This window comes from Notothenia rossii (genome assembly GCF_949606895.1).
Source record: "Notothenia rossii genome assembly, chromosome: 10".
In the NCBI taxonomy this organism is placed as follows: domain Eukaryota; kingdom Metazoa; phylum Chordata; class Actinopteri; order Perciformes; family Nototheniidae; genus Notothenia; species Notothenia rossii.
In genome coordinates this window covers 17646474-17664342 of record NC_136908.1, presented here as the reverse complement: position 1 = coordinate 17664342, position 17869 = coordinate 17646474, and the positions used below count along the sequence as shown (strand labels likewise).

Below are 17869 nucleotides of genomic sequence, written 5' to 3'. Positions count from 1 at the left end.
CCTCCTTTTTGAATTCCAAGTAATGAAGCCAAGGGTTTTGTAAAAAATACTGTTATGCCTTTGACACCCACCTCTTTGACCTCCAGCAGCCGTTCCGGGTACAGACTCTTGGCCCGCCGAGCTGCAGCCGGAGATTTGTGGTGGGTGATGGTTACGATGTTGCCGGGTGAGGCGGCGTGGCTCAGATGCCTCTGAGAACCCGGGGATGAAGATGGGGTTAGGTGGGGGAGGAGGGAGAAGCTACGGGTCCGACCAGAGGTTGAGGAGCCCTGGGGGGAGCAGGGGGTGGCACAGAGAGGGAGAGAGAGTAGTGTGGGAATTTTAATGTGGAAGGAGCATGATAATGTAAAAGGAAGAGCATGCTCTTAAAAAACGTATAGAAAATATTTTCAATAAGGTTTATATTCTCCAAATAAAATCTTTGTTTAAAAAAAAAAAGGTATATGAAAGTGTGCCAGTTAAATGTCAGCTAATGCTAGCTGTTAGCTAATCATTATTTAAACTACTAACCAATCTTAGCCAGCAAGCATTTTGCTTTATATTTAAAAAAACGAAGTGGGTCATAACACAGCATATATATTTATATATATAATAATGTTGGAATAGCTTGAGGAGTATGCCTACTCTCAGATTTTATAAAAAAAAGCTAACATTAGTCAAACCTGTAAGCCTTAAGAGCAGGATGTGTTTTCCTATTCTCACTAACTTTGGATCACTTGCTCTCAGGCCAATGATTCCTTGAATCATACAACTTTTAATAAAATGTGTTGAACTGGATTATACTGCTATTATATATTAGTCAGATGTTGAAAAAACTTTTTGGTGCTCAGTTTCTGCGAGAGAAGACTGTGAATTGTACTGTAAACACTGGAAAGCCTAACCATTTCACTACCACCAGTATCTAAAACAATTCACAGTAAAACCATAGAATAACAAATATGCCATCTCTTCATTCAGTCTACAAGGGCTCATCAGACGGACACCAAAACAAATGTCTGAGACTTGTCTTAATCAGAAACAGTGAACAAATGTCCTCTTGTTGGAGAAGCTTCAACCAGCATCCACCAGGCTTGTGGATGCTGGTTTGTTTTGCTGTTGTCATCCTTTTTGTTATTTCGCTTTGTGTTCTCTGTGCCGAAGCTAAAGTCACATTACATTCTTCATCTTGATGCATCCTTCGCTTCCCCTCAGTGACTCTTGTCTCTTCAGTTCGCTGAGCTATGTGCTCATGCAGACATCTCAGACCAGTACCTCTCTCTCTCCTGTCTTTACCCTCCATTATCTTACAGTAGAGCAGACAACACACCATAGATTTATCCCTCAGAAACGCACAAAGATCTGTTCATGACAACTGGGAAATAAAATAGATTGAATAGATCAAATAACCAATTCCACCACAGGACACTGCTCACTAAGTGGGAAACCACCACCACCGATTGTGATGTGGTAACCCAGGAAACCAGACCTATGACCAACATGTGTGTTATAATGTCATGTCTATGATCAGGTTTTAATTGCTTGTTATTCTTGGCATTTGGAAAAAATAAGAGCATTTTCTTTGTGATTAAATGCATCCAAATCCATTCAAACAGAGTATAATGAGCTTACAGTAGAGAACACTGTTGTATTGTGAAAGGCAGAGCAACGAGGCGTGAGTAAGCAGAAAAGGAGATGGGATTTCAGTGTGCAAACAGATAAGAGGCGCTGAGGTTTCGTCCTCCAAAACTGGCACAAAGCCCCGAGCATTTCAAGAAACTGGAGTGTCAGAACAAGAAAATGCAAGGAGGAAAAGTAAAGGAGGGGGAGTGATGGTGGGAAGAGTGGAGTATTGAGCAGAGGGGTGAGGAACATGCTGAATAGGTGTTGTAATTTGTCTAAATTAGACGTTGTATGAAAAAAATAGCGATTTCTCAGATATAGGGTCAATATATATCTGACAGGTCATTGTGTTCCATCACCTTTGGCTTGTGACCCTTTAAAATCAATCGGTGTCGACTTTTGAACCACGGACCTTTCTTTTTCTCTATTATTCAAATTATTTTATAAGCCTAGAGACGTGCCAGTATCCAATATTTGGGAAGAAGAGAAAAGAATTGAAAACTATAGGTTACTTACGTAACCCCAGTTCTCAGAGTAACATGTAGTGAGATGTCTCACTATGGAATGCGCCTCATCGCAGGAGCAAACAGAAGCATCAATCTCATTACGCCAATCCTGATTGGCTGGTGATCTTGACGTCAGAGTCAGGGAATCCACCCACCCTATAAGTAGCTTGCGCCACGTCGCAGCGTCATTCAAAATAAGCACCTCTTCTCACTTCACCTTAGCAAGGAGGGCCGTCTGGTGAGACATCTCACTACATGTTACTCTGAGAACTGGGGTTACGTAAGTAACCTATAGTTCTCATTCATAACACTCCGTTCGATGTCTCACTATGGGATATTGAAGCTCCCGTATTGCCAGACAAGCTTATCTCGAAAATCACCAAACCAACCAGAACTTAACAGGTAGAGCTCTGACTCAACACGGGGCCCAGCACTGCTCGGGCCACACTAGGAGCAGAGACGTCTAGCCTGTAAAAGCGGAAAAAAGTGAGCGGCGAGGACCAGCTCGCTGCTGCACAAATGTCCTGGATGGAAACACCCTTGAACAAAGCCCAGGATGTAGCCAGACAACGAGTCGAATGAGCACGCAGACCCGTAGGTGCCTGGAAACCCTGACTCGTATAGGCCAAAGCAATCGCTTCCACAATCCAGTGGGAGAGCCGTTGCTTGGTAACGGGCTTGCCCTTCTGAGGGTTAGCCCAGGATATGAAGAGTTGGTCACTACAACGAAACTCTTTTGACCTGTCCATATAAGTGCGTAAAGCACAAACTGGACACAGCAAATTCGGCCGCTATTCCCCGGAGGAACACAGCGGCGGAGGAAATGCCTCAATGTCAATTGGGGTACATGAACCAACCACCTTAGGTATAAAGGCAAGGTTGGGCTTCAGCAACACTCTCGTTTGCCCTGGGGCGAACTGAGTGCACAGTGCAGGATGTACAGAGAGCGCATGAATATCACTGACTCGCTTGGCGGATGCCAGGGCCAGTAACAGCACTGTCTTCAGTGATAGGTGCTTCATGTCAGCTCTTTCCAGGGGTTCAAATGGGGTTTGAGTGAGCCCATCTAAAACCACTGTCAAGTCCCATAAGGGCACCAATGACCTGGAAACAGGGAGGAGCCTGCGAGCTCCCTTCATAAAACGGCAGACCAAAGGATGTTGGCTAGCCGTCTTTCCCTCAAAGCCCATGGCATGCAACAATAGCAGCCAGGTATACTTTGATTCTAGAAAAAGCTCTGTGTTTATCAATCAGGTCCTGTAGAAATGATAAAATCACCCCAACAGGACATTGAAAAGAGGTGTGCCCTTTTTGAAGGCACCATTCCTCAAACACCCTCCACTTACAGTCATAGAGAGACCTGGTGGAGGAAGCTTTTGCACTCTGAATAGTGTTTATCACCTTCTGCGGGAGACCCACTGTATTCAGATTGTACCACTCACGGGCCAGGCCCATAGGGCCAGGCGCTCCGGGTGTGGGTGAAAGATCGTCCCCCCCCGCCTGAGACAGTATGTCTTTTTTTTTTTTTTTTAAGAAATGTATACACGTTTTATTATATTGCTACCAAGATAACACCTCATATCAAGCTCTCCAAGGCACTCAAAATAGACAAGATCAATCTATTATATGCAGTATTGAATGTCTCCTCACTCATCGTCCCGTTGAACTTTTCCTTTTCGTCGTCACTTTGAACTTTTCCTCGTCGCTCATCGTGCCGTTGAACTTATACTCGTTGCTCATCGTGCCGTTGGACTTGTACTCGTCGCTCATCGTGCCGTTTGACTTGTACTCGTCACTCATCGTGCCGTTGAACTTATCCTTGTTGCTCATCGTGCCGTTGAACTTATCCTTGTCGCTCATCGTGCCGTAGTACTTATCCTTGTCGCTCATCGTGCCGTTTAAATTTTCCTTATCGCTCATCGTGCCGTTGAACTTATCCTTGTCGCTCATCGTGCCGTAGTACTTATCCTTGTCGCTCATCGTGCCGTAGTACTTATCCTTGTCGCTCATCGTGCCGTTGAACTTATCCTTGTCGCTCATCGTGCCGTTGAACTTATCCTTGTCGCTCATCTTTTTTTTTTTAAGAAATGTATACACGTTTTATTATATTGCTACCAAGATAACACCTCAGATATCAAGCTCTCCAAGGCACTCAAAATAGACAAGATCAATCTATTATATGCAGTATTGAATGTCTCCTCACTCATCGTCCCGTTGAACTTTTCCTTTTCGTCGTCACTTTGAACCTCGTCGCTCATCGTGCCGTTGAACTTATACTCGTTGCTCATCGTGCCGTTGGACTTGTACTCGTCGCTTATCGTGCCGTTGGACTTGTACTCGTCACTCATCGTGCCGTTGAACTTATCCTTGTCGCTCATCGTGCCGTTGAACTTATCCTTGTCGCTCATCGTGCCGTAGTACTTATCCTTGTCGCTCATCGTGCCGTTTAACTTTTCCTTATCGCTCATCGTGCCGTTGAACTTATCCTTGTCGCTCATCGTGCCGTAGTACTTATCCTTGTCGCTCATCGTGCCGTAGTACTTATCCTTGTCGCTCATCGTGCCGTTGAACTTATCCTTGTCGCTCATCGTGCCGTTGAACTTATCCTTGTCGCTCATCGTGCCGTTGAACTTATACTCGTCGCTCATCGTGCCTTTGAACTTATCCTTGTCGCTCATCGTGCCGTAGTACTTATCCTTTTCGCTCATCGTGCCGTTGAACTTATACTCGTCGCTCATCGTGCCGTTGAACTTATCCTTGTCGCTCATCGTGCCGTAGTACTTATCCTTGTCGCTCATCGTGCCGTTGAAGTTATACTCGTCGCTCATCGTGCCGTTGGACTTCTACTTGTCGCTCATCGTGCCGTAGTACTTATCCTTGTCGCTCATCGTGCCGTTTAACTTTTCCTCGTCGCTCATCGTGCCGTTGAACTTATCCTTGTCGCTCATCGTGCCGTAGTACTTATCCTTGTCGCTCATCGTGCCGTTTAACTTTTCCTTGTCGCTCATCGTGCCGTTGAACTTATCCTTGTCGCTCATCGTGCCGTAGTACTTATCCATGTCGCTCATCGTGCCGTTGAACTAATACTCGTCGCTCATCGTGCCGTTGAACTTATCCTTGTCGCTCATCTTGCCGTAGTACTTATCCTTGTCGCTCATCGTGCCGTTGAACTTATCCTTGTCACTCATCGTTCCGTTGAACCTTTCCTCGTCGCTCATCGTTCCGTTGAACTTTCCCTCGTTGCTCATCGTTCCGTTGAACTTTTCCTTGTCGCTCATCGTTCCGTTCCACAACAGCTCGTCTACTTCATGGAGTACTTTGCCAGCGTCTTACTCCAACATGGACTCCATCGACTGGAAAAGTGCAAAGGCTTTCTTTAAGGAGATCTCATTGGGAGACAGATCTCTGGCCAGACAAACAGTCAGCACACAGAAGAGCATCCAAACAGCTGCCATCTCTGCAGTTTTCCAAGACAGTATGTCCCTGCGTAGTGGGAGCTGCCACGGCTGTCCGCACAGCAGCTGATAAATCTCCGCCAGCCAGTATATTGCAGGCCAGTGCGGAGCTATCAGGATCAGTGTGTGGCGCTGTTCTCTCACTCTGGCCAGAGTTGGGAGTATCAGAGCCAGGGGTGGGAACGCGTACAGGAGGACCGGAGGCCAAACGTGCGCGAGCCGTTGAACTTATACTCGTTGCTCATCGTGCCGTTGGACTTGTACTCGTCGCTCATCGTGCCGTTGGACTTGTACTCGTCACTCATCGTGCCGTTGAACTTATCCTTGTCGCTCATCGTGCCGTTGAACTTATCCTTGTCGCTCATCGTGCCGTAGTACTTATCCTTGTCGCTCATCGTGCCGTTTAACTTTTCCTTATCGCTCATCGTGCCGTTGAACTTATCCTTGTCGCTCATCGTGCCGTAGTACTTATCCTTGTCGCTCATCGTGCCGTAGTACTTATCCTTGTCGCTCATCGTGCCGTTGAACTTATCCTTGTCGCTCATCGTGCCGTTGAACTTATCCTTGTCGCTCATCGTGCCGTTGAACTTATACTCATCGCTCATCGAGCCTTTGAACTTATCCTTGTCACTCATTGTGCCGTAGTACTTATCCTTTTCGCTCATCTTGCCGTTGAACTTATACTCGTCGCTCATCGTGCCGTTGAACTTATCCTTGTCGCTCATCGTGCCGTTGAACTTATCCTTGTCGCTCATCATGCCGTAGTACTTATCCTTGTCGCTCATCGTGGCGTTGAAGTTATACTCGTCGCTCATCGTGCCGTTGGACTTCTACTTGTCGCTCATCGTGCCGTAGTACTTATCCTTGTCGCTCATCGTGCCGTTTAACTTTTCCTTGTCGCTCATCGTGCCGTTGAACTTATCCTTGTCGCTCATCGTGCCGTAGTACTTATCCTTGTCGCTCATTGTGCCGTTGAACTTACAGGACTGTCTCAGAAAATTAGAATATTGTGATAAAGTTCTTTATTTTCTGTAATGCAATTAAAAAAACAAAAATGTCATACATTCTGGATTCATTACAAATCAACTGAAATATTGCAAGCCTTTTATTATTTTAATATTGCTGATTATGGCATACAGCTTAAGAAAACTCAAAAATCCTATCTCAAAAAATTAGAATAGTTCCTCAGACCAAGTAAAAAAAAAAGATTTATAACAGCAAAACACAATCAAACATTTGAAAATGTCCATTAATGCACTCAGTACTTGGTTGGGAATCCTTTTGCACGGATTACTGCATCAATGCGGCGTGGCATGGAGGCAATCAGCCTGTGGCATTGCTGAGGTGTTATGGATGCCCAGGATGCTTCAATAGCGGCCTTTAGCTCATTAGCATTGTTGGGTCTGGTGTCTTTCAGCTTCTTCTTCACAATACCCCACATATTCTCTATGGGGTTCAGGTCAGGGGAATTTGCAGGCCAATCGAGGACAGTAATGCCATGGTCAGTACACCAGTTACTGGTGGTTTTGGCACTGTGGGCAGGTGCCAGATCATGCTGGAAAATGAATTCCTCATCTCCATAGAGCTTTTCAGCAGACGGAAGCATGTAGTGCTCTAAAATCTCTTGGTACACAGCTGCATTTACTCAGGGCTTGATGAAACACAGTGGACCAACACCAGCAGCTGACATGGCTCCCCAAACCATCGCTGACTGTGGGAACTTCACACTGGATTTCAAGCAACTTGGATTTTGCTCCTCTCCAGCCTTTCTCCAGACTCTGGCGCCTTGACTTCCAAATGAAATACAAAACTTGCTTTCGTCTGAAAAGAGGACTTTGGACCACTGTGCAACTGTCCAGTGCTTCTTTTCCTTAGCCCAAGTCAGACGCCTCTTCCGTTGTCTTGAGTTCAGAAGTGGCTTGACCATGGGAATACGGCTATTGTAGCCCATTTCCCGGACACGTCTGTGAACAGTGACTTTTGATACCTGGACTCCAGCTTCAGTCCACTGTCTTTGAAGCTCCCCCAAATTCTGGAAGCGACTCTTCTTCACAATGCTGTTAAGGCTGCGGTCATCTCTCTTGGTTGTGCAGCGTTTCCTGCCACATTTCCCCCTTCCAACAGACTTTTTGTGGATGTGCTTTGAAACTGCACTCTGTGAACAGCTTGCTCTTTGAGAAATTTCTTTTTGTGTCTTACCCTCCTGATGGAGGGTGTCAATGACGGTCCTCTGGACAGCAGTCAGATCAGCAGTCTTCCCCATACTTGTGATTTAGTTTACTGAACCAAGCTGAGTGTTTTTCAAGGCTCAGGAAACCCTTGCAGGTGTTTCGAGTTATTTAGACGATTCAAGTGATTCGTTGAACACCCTACTAGTATACTTTTTCATGATATTCTAATATTTAGAGATAGGATATTTGAGTTTTCTTAAGCTGTATGCCATAATCAGCAATATTAAAATAATAAAAGGCTTGCAATATTTCAGTTGATTTGTAATGAATCCAGAATGTATGACATTTTTGTTTTTTTAATTGCATTACAGAAAATAAAGAACTTTATCACAATATTCTAATTTTCTGAGACAGTCCTGTATACTCGTCGCTCATCGTGCCGTTGAACTTATCCTTGTCGCTCATCGTGCCGTAGTACTTATCCATGTCGCTCATCGTGCCGTTGAACTAATACTCGTCGCTCATCGTGCCGTTGAACTTATCCTTGTCGCTCATCTTGCCGTAGTACTTATCCTTGTCGCTCATCGTGCCGTTGAACTTATCCTTGTCACTCATCGTTCCGTTGAACCTTTCCTCGTCGCTCATCGTTCCGTTGAACTTTCCCTCGTTGCTCATCGTTCCGTTGAACTTTTCCTTGTCGCTCATCGTTCCGTTCCACAACAGCTCGTCTACTTCATGGAGTACTTTGCCAGCGTCTTACTCCAACATGGACTCCATCGACTGGAAAAGTGCAAAGGCTTTCTTTAAGGAGATCTCATTGGGAGACAGATCTCTGGCCAGACAAACAGTCAGCACACAGAAGAGCATCCAAACAGCTGCCATCTCTGCAGTTTTCCAAGACAGTATGTCCCTGCGTAGTGGGAGCTGCCACGGCTGTCCGCACAGCAGCTGATAAATCTCCGCCAGCCAGTATATTGCAGGCCAGTGCGGAGCTATCAGGATCAGTGTGTGGCGCTGTTCTCTCACTCTGGCCAGAGTTGGGAGTATCAGAGCCAGGGGTGGGAACGCGTACAGGAGGACCGGAGGCCAAACGTGCGCGAGCGCGTCCACGCCTAACGGTGCGTTTAGATCGCGCATTGAAAAGAACAGCTGACAATGAGCATTTTCTTTTGATGCGAACAGATCTACCGCGGCTCGACCGTAACTCATCCACAGCTGACTCACAACCATTGGATGTAGAGTCCAGTCTGCATATAGTGGTACACCTCTGGACAGCAGGTCTGCCCCGAGGTTCATCACTCCTGGTACGTGCGTCGCTCTCAGAGAGAGGAGACGACCGCAGCTCCACAAGATCAGTTTGTGTGCCAGCATGTGTAACTGGAGAGAACGCAAACCCCCTTGACGGTTTATATACGATATTGTGGTCGTATTGTCTGTCCTCACGAGGACATGGTGTCCTCTGAGAAAAGGCAGAAAGCGTTTCAGGGTGAGGAACACCGCTAAAAGCTCCAGGTAATTTATGTGCGACCGTTGGAGGTCTCTGCTCCAGAGACCCCTCACCAGTCGACCTTCGTAAATACCTCCCCAGCCCGTCAGACATGCGTCGGTGGTGACCACCTTCCGCGATAGGACAGCACCCATAGGCACGCCCCGTACTAGAAAAGTCGGGTGCAGCCAGTGGCGCAGTGCCATTACGTATTTCACAGTGACCATCACTCTCCGCGCGCCATGACGCGCGGGGTTTAGTCTGAGGGCGGCTACCCAGCGCTGAAACTCCCTCATGTGTAAGCGTCCCAGTCGTACCACCAAGATGGCTGACGCCATGAGCCCCAGTAACCGCAGACATGATCTGAAGAGAACATATTTGCGCAGCCGGAAATGAGCGAGACAAGCTCTGAAAACTTCCACTCTTTCTGCTGACAGGCGGGCTGTAAAGGGCACCGAGTCCCTGACTCCTCTGGTGTGAGGGAGAGAAGCGTCCATCTTGTTTGCCGTGGTGACGGCGTGGAGAGGACCCGCTCGTAACAGGTACGTTGCTGAGAAAAATATTTTGTTCCCACCTGTCGTTAATCCGGAGAAAAAGCTACGGTGTAAATTTTTATTCTCAAAGAATATTAACTGGTGTGTTAATACCTTTTTATCTTCTTCTCCTCTGGTGTGAGAGAGAAAAAGAAAAAACGTCCTCGCTACCGTGGTGTCGGTAGTGAGGGAAGGCGAGTTAGCAACAGGTGTGTTACTAACTTGAAAAATCAAAACCTTACCTTTATTTCCGAAGAAAGAAACGGTGAGGTAGATTGCAATACTAACTGGCGTGTTAGTATTAACAGTCTTCTTGCGAAGCAGAAAAGTAGCCGACGAGCTCCCGTCGACCGAAAGTTAGCTTTGGGTTCAGTCTGTGGACTGTTAAGCTAGCCCGGCTACTGATATATCGAGATGTGCACTGAAGTGAGAAGAGGTGTTTGAATGACGCTGCGACGTGGTGCAAGCTACTTATAGGGTGGGTGGATTCCCTGACATGACGTCAAGATCACCAGCCAATCAGGATTGACGTAATGAGATTGATGCTTCTGTTTGTTCCGCGATGAGGCGCATCCCATAGTTAGACATCGAACGGAGTGTTATGAATGAGAACTTATCATCATTCCAGTTTAAAATCAAATTCTTAAAATGTTGTTTTCAAAATGTAATTAAATTCTAATTAAAATTGTTTAAATATTTATTTGGGAAATATCTGAGTTTTTATAGAGTAAGAAGAAGGCTGCCGGGATTTTTTTTTAAAAAGGTAAAGAGAAGAAGATATTCTCACTGCACTGGCAGATCGTTTCACTCTGAAGGACATGACGCTCCAAAGGCTTAAAGGACTCAAGTTACAAGGAAATATGACTGGGTAATAAGATTTCTGCAGTAATCTTGTGAGATTCAGAGTTATGTTGCAGTCAGAGCTAAACACATCAGAAACATTGTGAAAATGTTGCAACAGCTTGATAAAGAATGCAATATACAAACACACACCATTACTGTGAGCTCTACCCCTTAATGTGAAAATTCATGATAAAAGTTTAAGGCCTTGATACATTTAGGACCACCTGTCTTCTAAACGTTTACATATAAGGATACTCCCAGCTTGACTAAACTGACTAAAATCACAGGTGCTGTGCTGTCACTCGGCCGTGGGTGGACCTGAGAGAGGCAGCGTGGGTAGCTGTGCAACGGTCAGCTGCTGACCTGTCATGTTCTGCACTACAGGGGACAATGCTAATTACACACAATTAGCTTCTCAGTATTATATTATCTTGGTTAGAGGGTATGAAAATAGTTTTTAAATACATATACACAGATACTAGGGCTGCAGAATTTGGGAAACATATCTAATTGCTATTATTTTTGACTGATATTGCAACTGCAATATTATTTGCAATAGGTTAGGTGAGGAGGTATTGATAATGATTTAATATTATACAACATTATTCACATTATCATTGAAAAAGTCTGTACTTATTACTTAATTCAGATATTGTCACATATTTGTCCTTTACCAAACATTGTGCTTATTGTGATTTAAATATTGCACTATAGTCAATATTGTGATTTCAATAAATGCTGCAGCCTAAACAGATTCATATAAACAGATACAACTATTTGTATCATGTAATCATAGTAGAACTTTGAAAAAAGCTGAGTTTAAAAGACAAAAACAGCCAAACACAACAGCAGGTGCAGGAGCTGCTTTTTTCCATTCAAGCAGAAAGTAAACAACATGATGAAAGACAGTCAAAGTCCACAGCCTGACTTTTACTGCCCTCCCTGTCCAGGGTTACGTGTGCATGTAGTTACATAGTTACTGGCCTATTTATCATGTTGCTTATTAGCTTGCAGATGTGCTCCCTGTCCGACCAGGGGTGCGTTTTCTTTTGCTTAGGAAGGTTCCTAACTGAAATACAATGCAATGACCCAGGAACACGTCAATGGCAGCCATTGTAAGAAGGAAGCTTGCTTCAATGCTGCGTTTCTTATCTCCTTCAGCATAGAGAACAATGAACCATCCTTTATGAATGGAATGGAGATAAGGCCTTTCAACAATCCTTCACTTTAAAAGAAACGACGAATTTGTGTTGTTGTGCTGGACTGTATTGTATTGTTGGGCACTGTTATACAAAAGCTTTTTTATCCAGGACTAAAATCTAATAGTCTACAAATCATTGACAGGCTTTGCAGAAGCTAGAAAAACTATGTTTGGCCATTTTATGTTTCGTTTAACTGGTCTTAGTTGAAATTATGAATCCAGGAAAACTACATTTGCCATCTGAAAGCCGCTACCAGAAAAACCACCAACTGTAACCGGACAATCTGACAGAGAAAACTGACTGATACGGTCTTGAACTGAACCTGATGACAATCCATAGAAATCTGCAGCCACAGGGAAGAGTCTCCACACATAATAATAATCCAAAATTCCGATTGTTGTTAGATGTAATGGTGACAACACGTTAGTGGGGTCGCTAAAGACGATGTGGTCATGTCATTATGCAGATATAAACTGTTAATACTAAGGGAGAAACATACTTTCCTGTGTTTTTCTTGTATACTGTAGATGAAAGGATTCTGCTTCTACCATTAAGGAGATTAAGTTCAAAGCAGGTGCTGTAAATAGAAACCTTACCATTAAAGAGTGAAACAAGGAAATAATATGTCCTTTCAAAGATACATGAAATACAGAAGTTTTTATTTATTGAGTAGAGTGTCAAAGGTAGTTCTGAGACAGCTGATGAACACTTCCTGAGGTGAGATTTTTTGATTCGGATACCCAAGTGTAAGTGTTGATTTATTATTCATCATGCCTTCATGAGTCTTTCTCGTAAGTCATTTTGTTTATGGGATATGATCAAAAGCCCCACAGCAGATATTCAATTGACCTCGAGATGAGAAAGTTAAGCCCAAAAAGTCTGTTGTGTCAAAGAAGTGTTGATTTAATGGTACTTTGAGGTTTAAATTTGTGATACAATATCTTCAGGTGTGACTGCCATATTTTTGGCGATCCAGAGATAAAGTTCTACACTATCTCTGCGAGAGAAAAACTAGCGAACCAAAATATATTTTACCTTGTTCTTCCACCACATTAACCTCATAATAAATGCATCCCTAAAGCCCGCGTCACACTGTCCCGAAATTGACACCAGATGGACACACGTAAAGGACATTTTCAAATTCGGCTCTGATCATAACAACATCGGGACATTCGTGAGGGCATCTTAAGCCATCGTATGACCGCCAGTGGAGTTTCTCAGGCTCCGGCAGCAACTTTGTGAGCGGTGGCTAAATCTTTGGCATGCCAAGAAATTGCCGAAAGACCTTTGCGAAGGTTCATTTTCGTGTTGAATTTGTGTGTCCATTTTGCTCTACGTAAGGCCATCGTGAGGGCATCTTGTCCAATCGTGTCATCTTCGTCTTTACTTCGTTTGATCATCGGTGCCATTGGGCATTTTTCGCCTCACAAAGACAATACGAAGGAAACAGGAAGCTGCCAGATTGTCTTAGGAAGGCAACACGACTACGTGAAGCCCTCGCAATGCCGTCGTGTAGCCATCGTATTATAGTACGATGACATCGAGATGGGACCACGGTGTTGGCGAAGACAGCCGAATTTGAGTAGCTCAAGCGTTTCCCATGTGTCATGGTAACGTGGACATATTAAAGGCCAGCCTCAGAGCATCTTTCTCAGTCAGTCCTGAGCAACTCTACAGAGCAGAAGCGAGTGTAACTCCCAAAGCTTCAATCACAATTAATCACAATTCAGTTCCTGCAGAATGGCATACTTTGATGATGAGACAACCAGGAAAAAGAAGGCAGCAGCATTGCTTCTTTTGATGCACCTCAGAGAACATGATGAGCAACTCTTACCGGCCCAGCACCTCCTCTTACAGGTAAAAATTGTCTTATTTCACTTTGTCATTTCTTGCTATTTGTGACCTGCTCTGTCGAAATCAGTAGCAGTGATGATACCTGTATTAAGCAGGTGAAACAGGAGCATGAGGACACGGTGTGCTATGTTTCCTTGCAGATCGCTTCTCTGGTTGTTTTATTGCACAACAAAATCATGTAAACATATTATGTAAATAACCCAATTTGTGTTCTGAGAAACTGAAAAGGATATTACATTGTTGTAATCTCCGATCATCAATTTAATTTCCCACCTGCGGTGCGGCCGAAGGTTTTTTGCCATCGGGAGGTCACGTGACGCCTTCGTGACCTAGTTCGAACGCATCGTACTCTCAATACGATGTTGTTTAGCCATCGTTTGGCCTTCGTGTGTCCTGCGGGTGTAAACTACTATAAAAACGCACATCTTCGTGTTGCCTTCATGTGTGGTTCGGGTGCCATCGTGTGGCCTTCTGTAGGCATGGTTCTTCGGCTATTGCTTGGCTGTTGACCAAGTTCGGGGCCATCTTCGTGCAAAATTCACAATTCCATATTCGTGTGTCAATCTCGGGGCATTGTGACGCCAGCCTAAGGCAAGTCCAATAAATGTTTTTACGGCATCTGTGTCAATCAACAGTATACAATGTGTCAGCACTTTTTCACTAAATTTCTTATAAGCACAGGGACAATAAACCCCTTGCCTTTTATTTTTGGTGATAAATAAATCCTGCTACACCTATCCTGTTATCAGGGATGTAGCCACCGCTCCGCTGCTGGTTGTCACAGAGGAGCTGTGATTGCGATCTGAGAGGCAGACAGAGGCTCAGGGACGGATTAGACCACAGCAGTGGGTACAGTAATAACAGCTGCTCCCATGGTAATGCCCCACAGTCGACCAACAGGAACAAAACGCCCGTTCAGCTCCACAGGGCAGGAAGAAAATGAGAGAGACTGTCTTCCTTCCTCAACCTTTTCCTTGATTATCCAATTTTCTCTCGTGTTTTGACTGCTTTCTCTCATCACGGCTCAGCAGAGTAATTGGACTTTCCCCTCGCTCCAGCTGTGCAGCAGTTTGAAGAAGAGCTACGTGTTGAATGAGGGAGCCGGGGATGAGGCAGCACAATGAGGCTGCAGTGATTGTTTAAAAGCACACATGAAAAGGGTTTTTTGCAAAGAGTAGTCTAAATGTGGAAGAAACGGCGCTCTGCAGTACAGAAGTTGGAGTTTTCCAAGTCCTTTTTAACGTTTAAAAGGTAAAACTATAGGTGAATCTCTGCATTTGACTCACCAGCAGCTCCTGGCCTCCTCCTGCTCTCTCCACACTCAAGTGTTCATCGGAGCCCTTCAGCTTCCTCACCTGAAACCACACACAGAGGCAGAATAATGAGAAATATAATACATAAAGTGAAGTGAAGCAGGAAGATGAAATCATATGCTTCAAAGCAAGGCGAACAGAAAGGTGCTTTATAGTAGAGTAAAAAGCTTTGCTAGTATAATAGACTGTCAAGATTGTTCACAATTATAAAGAGATATATGTTTATCTTTCAAACAACTTGAAATGTCCACTGGCATTTCTGCAATAGTTTCTACATATAAACACAAAATAATCATCAAATGAATTTCAGAAGTTCAAAAGATCAAAACATATTACAAGCATCCTACAATTAGCTTGATCCTTTACAGCTGCGGCCGGCCAACAAATATACCTTGACAGCACATTATTAACTTTAATACCAAAAGTTGCCAAAGTAATAAAGTTCGAATAACTTGACTCCTCATTATCCACTGGATCAGGAAAATGGGGCTACATCACACCAAAGATAGAGACAGCCCACAGATGAATACCTTCAAGTCCAGGCAAAATATTTCCCAAATATGAAGCCATGATATGCTAAAAGACTGGTTGTGGATAAAGATAGTTATTACTGCACCCAACACCGTCCTTTTTGAGAAATGAGGCCACAGAGACATGAACAGGACCATGAAACCAGGAATATTAGATACATTAATTATCAAATAAGGCAGCAGAAGCGTGCTGACATATTTCCCATAGAAGTGCTAAAGATATTCACAAATTATACAGGCAAGAGAAATTGCACATGACACGTTAAAGCTGAGCTCTGTGTGGCGTGTAAATTATGGATTTTCACATATTTTACAGTTTGTACATTATTTATTACATTTCAAATTCATCAAATATGCAAGAAAAGTGTTCTTCACTTTTTTTGTATCTTGCCTTATTTGTTAACTATTTGAACAAAGGTCGGATTATTTATTTCCTGCTTAAATGATATTCACAGACAGATTTAATTGATTAGGCGTTATTTGTTGTCTGCAGGGACTTGGCATTTATTTGGTTGACATTTATCAAAGTCTGTAACTGTGTATTTAATCTCCCTGTGAGTTCATAGGTAAAGAGTGAAGAAGGAATCAGAAAATGAAAGAATACTCTGTTTTGTCACTTACATCAGTTATCTACAAACAGATACAGCTGGCATTTCCTGGTTGTCAATATTAAGCAATTATTCAACAACTAATTTATAAGTGAAAATCTAGTTTGTGTGGAGTGTAGATGATTAGTTGGTAATTATGTAAGAACTTGGCTAAGTATTAAGAGCTGGAGTTGGAGGGTGCTGCACGACTTGGAGAGAAAAGGTAATTTTAGCAGGCCAGGATGATGAGAATAAGGAGCCGGGAAAGAACTTTAAAACTCCAGAGGGAAAGTTAAATGAGTCTCCTGAGGGATGATGCCATTTGAATTGGGAAATGGCATGGAAAAATGTGTCACCTTTAGACTCACAAGAAATGTCAATAAACTAAAGCAGAACAGAAACAGAGAAAGGCTCACACACTGACTGAAGATGGTTTTAACCTGAGGTGGGGGGGGGGGGTGGAGGATCCTTTCCTGTGTACAGAATGACAAACTGTTGAACTCAATAACTTGACCTGAGTGAACAGGAACAGTGACATGTTTACAACTTACTTCCTGTGTGTGTGTGTGTGTGTGTGTGTGTGTGTGTGTGTGTGTGTGTGTGTGTGTGTGTGTGTGTGTGTGTGTGTGTGTGTGTGTGTGTGTGTGTGTGTGTGCGTGCGTGCGTGCGTGCGTGCGTGCGTGCGTGCGTGCGTGTGTTTAACCTTGGCACTGCTGTCAGAGTGACGCCTGGCACACGCCTGGAGCTGATGGATCCAAAACTGCTGCTCCTTGGCGTCGGAGGCTAAAAAAAACAAAAATAAATGAGATTACAGAACAAGCCTTCACTTCCTTTACACACAGAAGACATTGAGAAACACCAATCAATTGTTACACAAGTTCACAGTCAGGTCAATAGGCTGTTATAAGAAAGCTGTGTGCCATAAAGTGTCTCTCCACATTCATTCAGTTTTTATTATTATTGTACTGTGGATCCCAATTCCTCAGATGAACTTTGAAATCATTGCCCAAGGTTTTTACACAGCACGAGGACCAAAGCGGCAGTTATCACAAGACCTATTTTACATTTTAATCTCTTTTGAGGAACATTATTTAATAAACTGTCACGGTTTTAGTATCAATTTACTGTGTAAATGCTTTTTCACAGCTTTTCTAGAAATCCAAGGAATAAAGTTAGAAGAGCAAATTATTGTTCTTACAAATATTTTAGGAGTTTTGGAAACCAAGGTGGAAGAATACAGGTAATAAACAATTCAAATTTTTTTGGACAAAAAATGTGCCTATTTTTACCAATTAATCATAAAATCACTGTGCCTGCATCAGAGGTCTACTTACTATTATTATATGACCAAAAGTCTTAACAATTGAAACAATTTCAGATTTTCTTTTTAAAGTAATTGCTAAGGCCATTTAATGTCAGAAGGTTGTTATATAGATATCTTGAACAAAATGCTACTTTAAATGTCAGAAAAACAGAACATTTGAGAAATGTAAAAAACACTACACATTCTTGCTTGATTATAACTAATTTGCTGCATATTTTGATAAGCTCAGTATTTATTTAACTCCAGGTTAGGAGGATCAAGTTCAACCGGTCTGAAACGATGCAGTGAAAAGTGTTTGACCCCAAACTCAGTTCACTGAGAGGACACATGGCCTGATAGGAGATACACATAAAACACATTTAGTCCAGGTGTTGAGTGTGTAGGTTTCAAGTGTGGTTTCCTCTAGGCACTAAATTAGTTTCAAATATAAGATTAACACTAACTCAAGCCTCAAATAAATAAATGG

The 17869-nt window shown here is 43.5% G+C and overlaps 2 protein-coding genes across 2 annotated transcripts in view; both read right to left on the bottom strand.

The window, feature by feature from the left end:
• osbpl10a (oxysterol binding protein-like 10a) overlaps positions 1-17869 on the bottom strand; it is a 62643-nt gene that overhangs the window by 26063 nt on the left and 18711 nt on the right. Inside the window, 3 exon segments of the mRNA XM_079654897.1 lie at positions 72-269; positions 14936-15004; positions 16783-16862. Coding sequence (XP_079511023.1) covers positions 72-269; positions 14936-15004; positions 16783-16862 — 347 coding nt within the window.
• On the bottom strand, positions 4177-5290 carry LOC307022214 (uncharacterized protein). Its single transcript, XM_079654898.1, has 2 exons — positions 4952-5290; positions 4177-4915 (listed from the first exon to the last, which is right to left on the bottom strand). The coding sequence occupies exons 1-2, from the start codon at positions 5171-5173 to the stop codon at positions 4217-4219; spliced, it is 921 nt and encodes a 306-aa protein (XP_079511024.1). The 5' UTR covers positions 5174-5290; the 3' UTR covers positions 4177-4216.

What these genes read in the sequence shown, in the direction of transcription:
- LOC307022214 (XM_079654898.1), bottom strand. Translation starts at nt 5,173, where the DNA reads ATGAGCGACATGGATAAGTACTACGGCACGATGAGCGACAAGGATAAG. An exon ending in ACGGCACGATGAGCGACAAG is followed by an intron (nt 4,916 to 4,951) that starts TAGAAGTCCAAC and finishes GACGAGTATAAC; the next exon opens with TTCAACGGCACGATGAGCGA.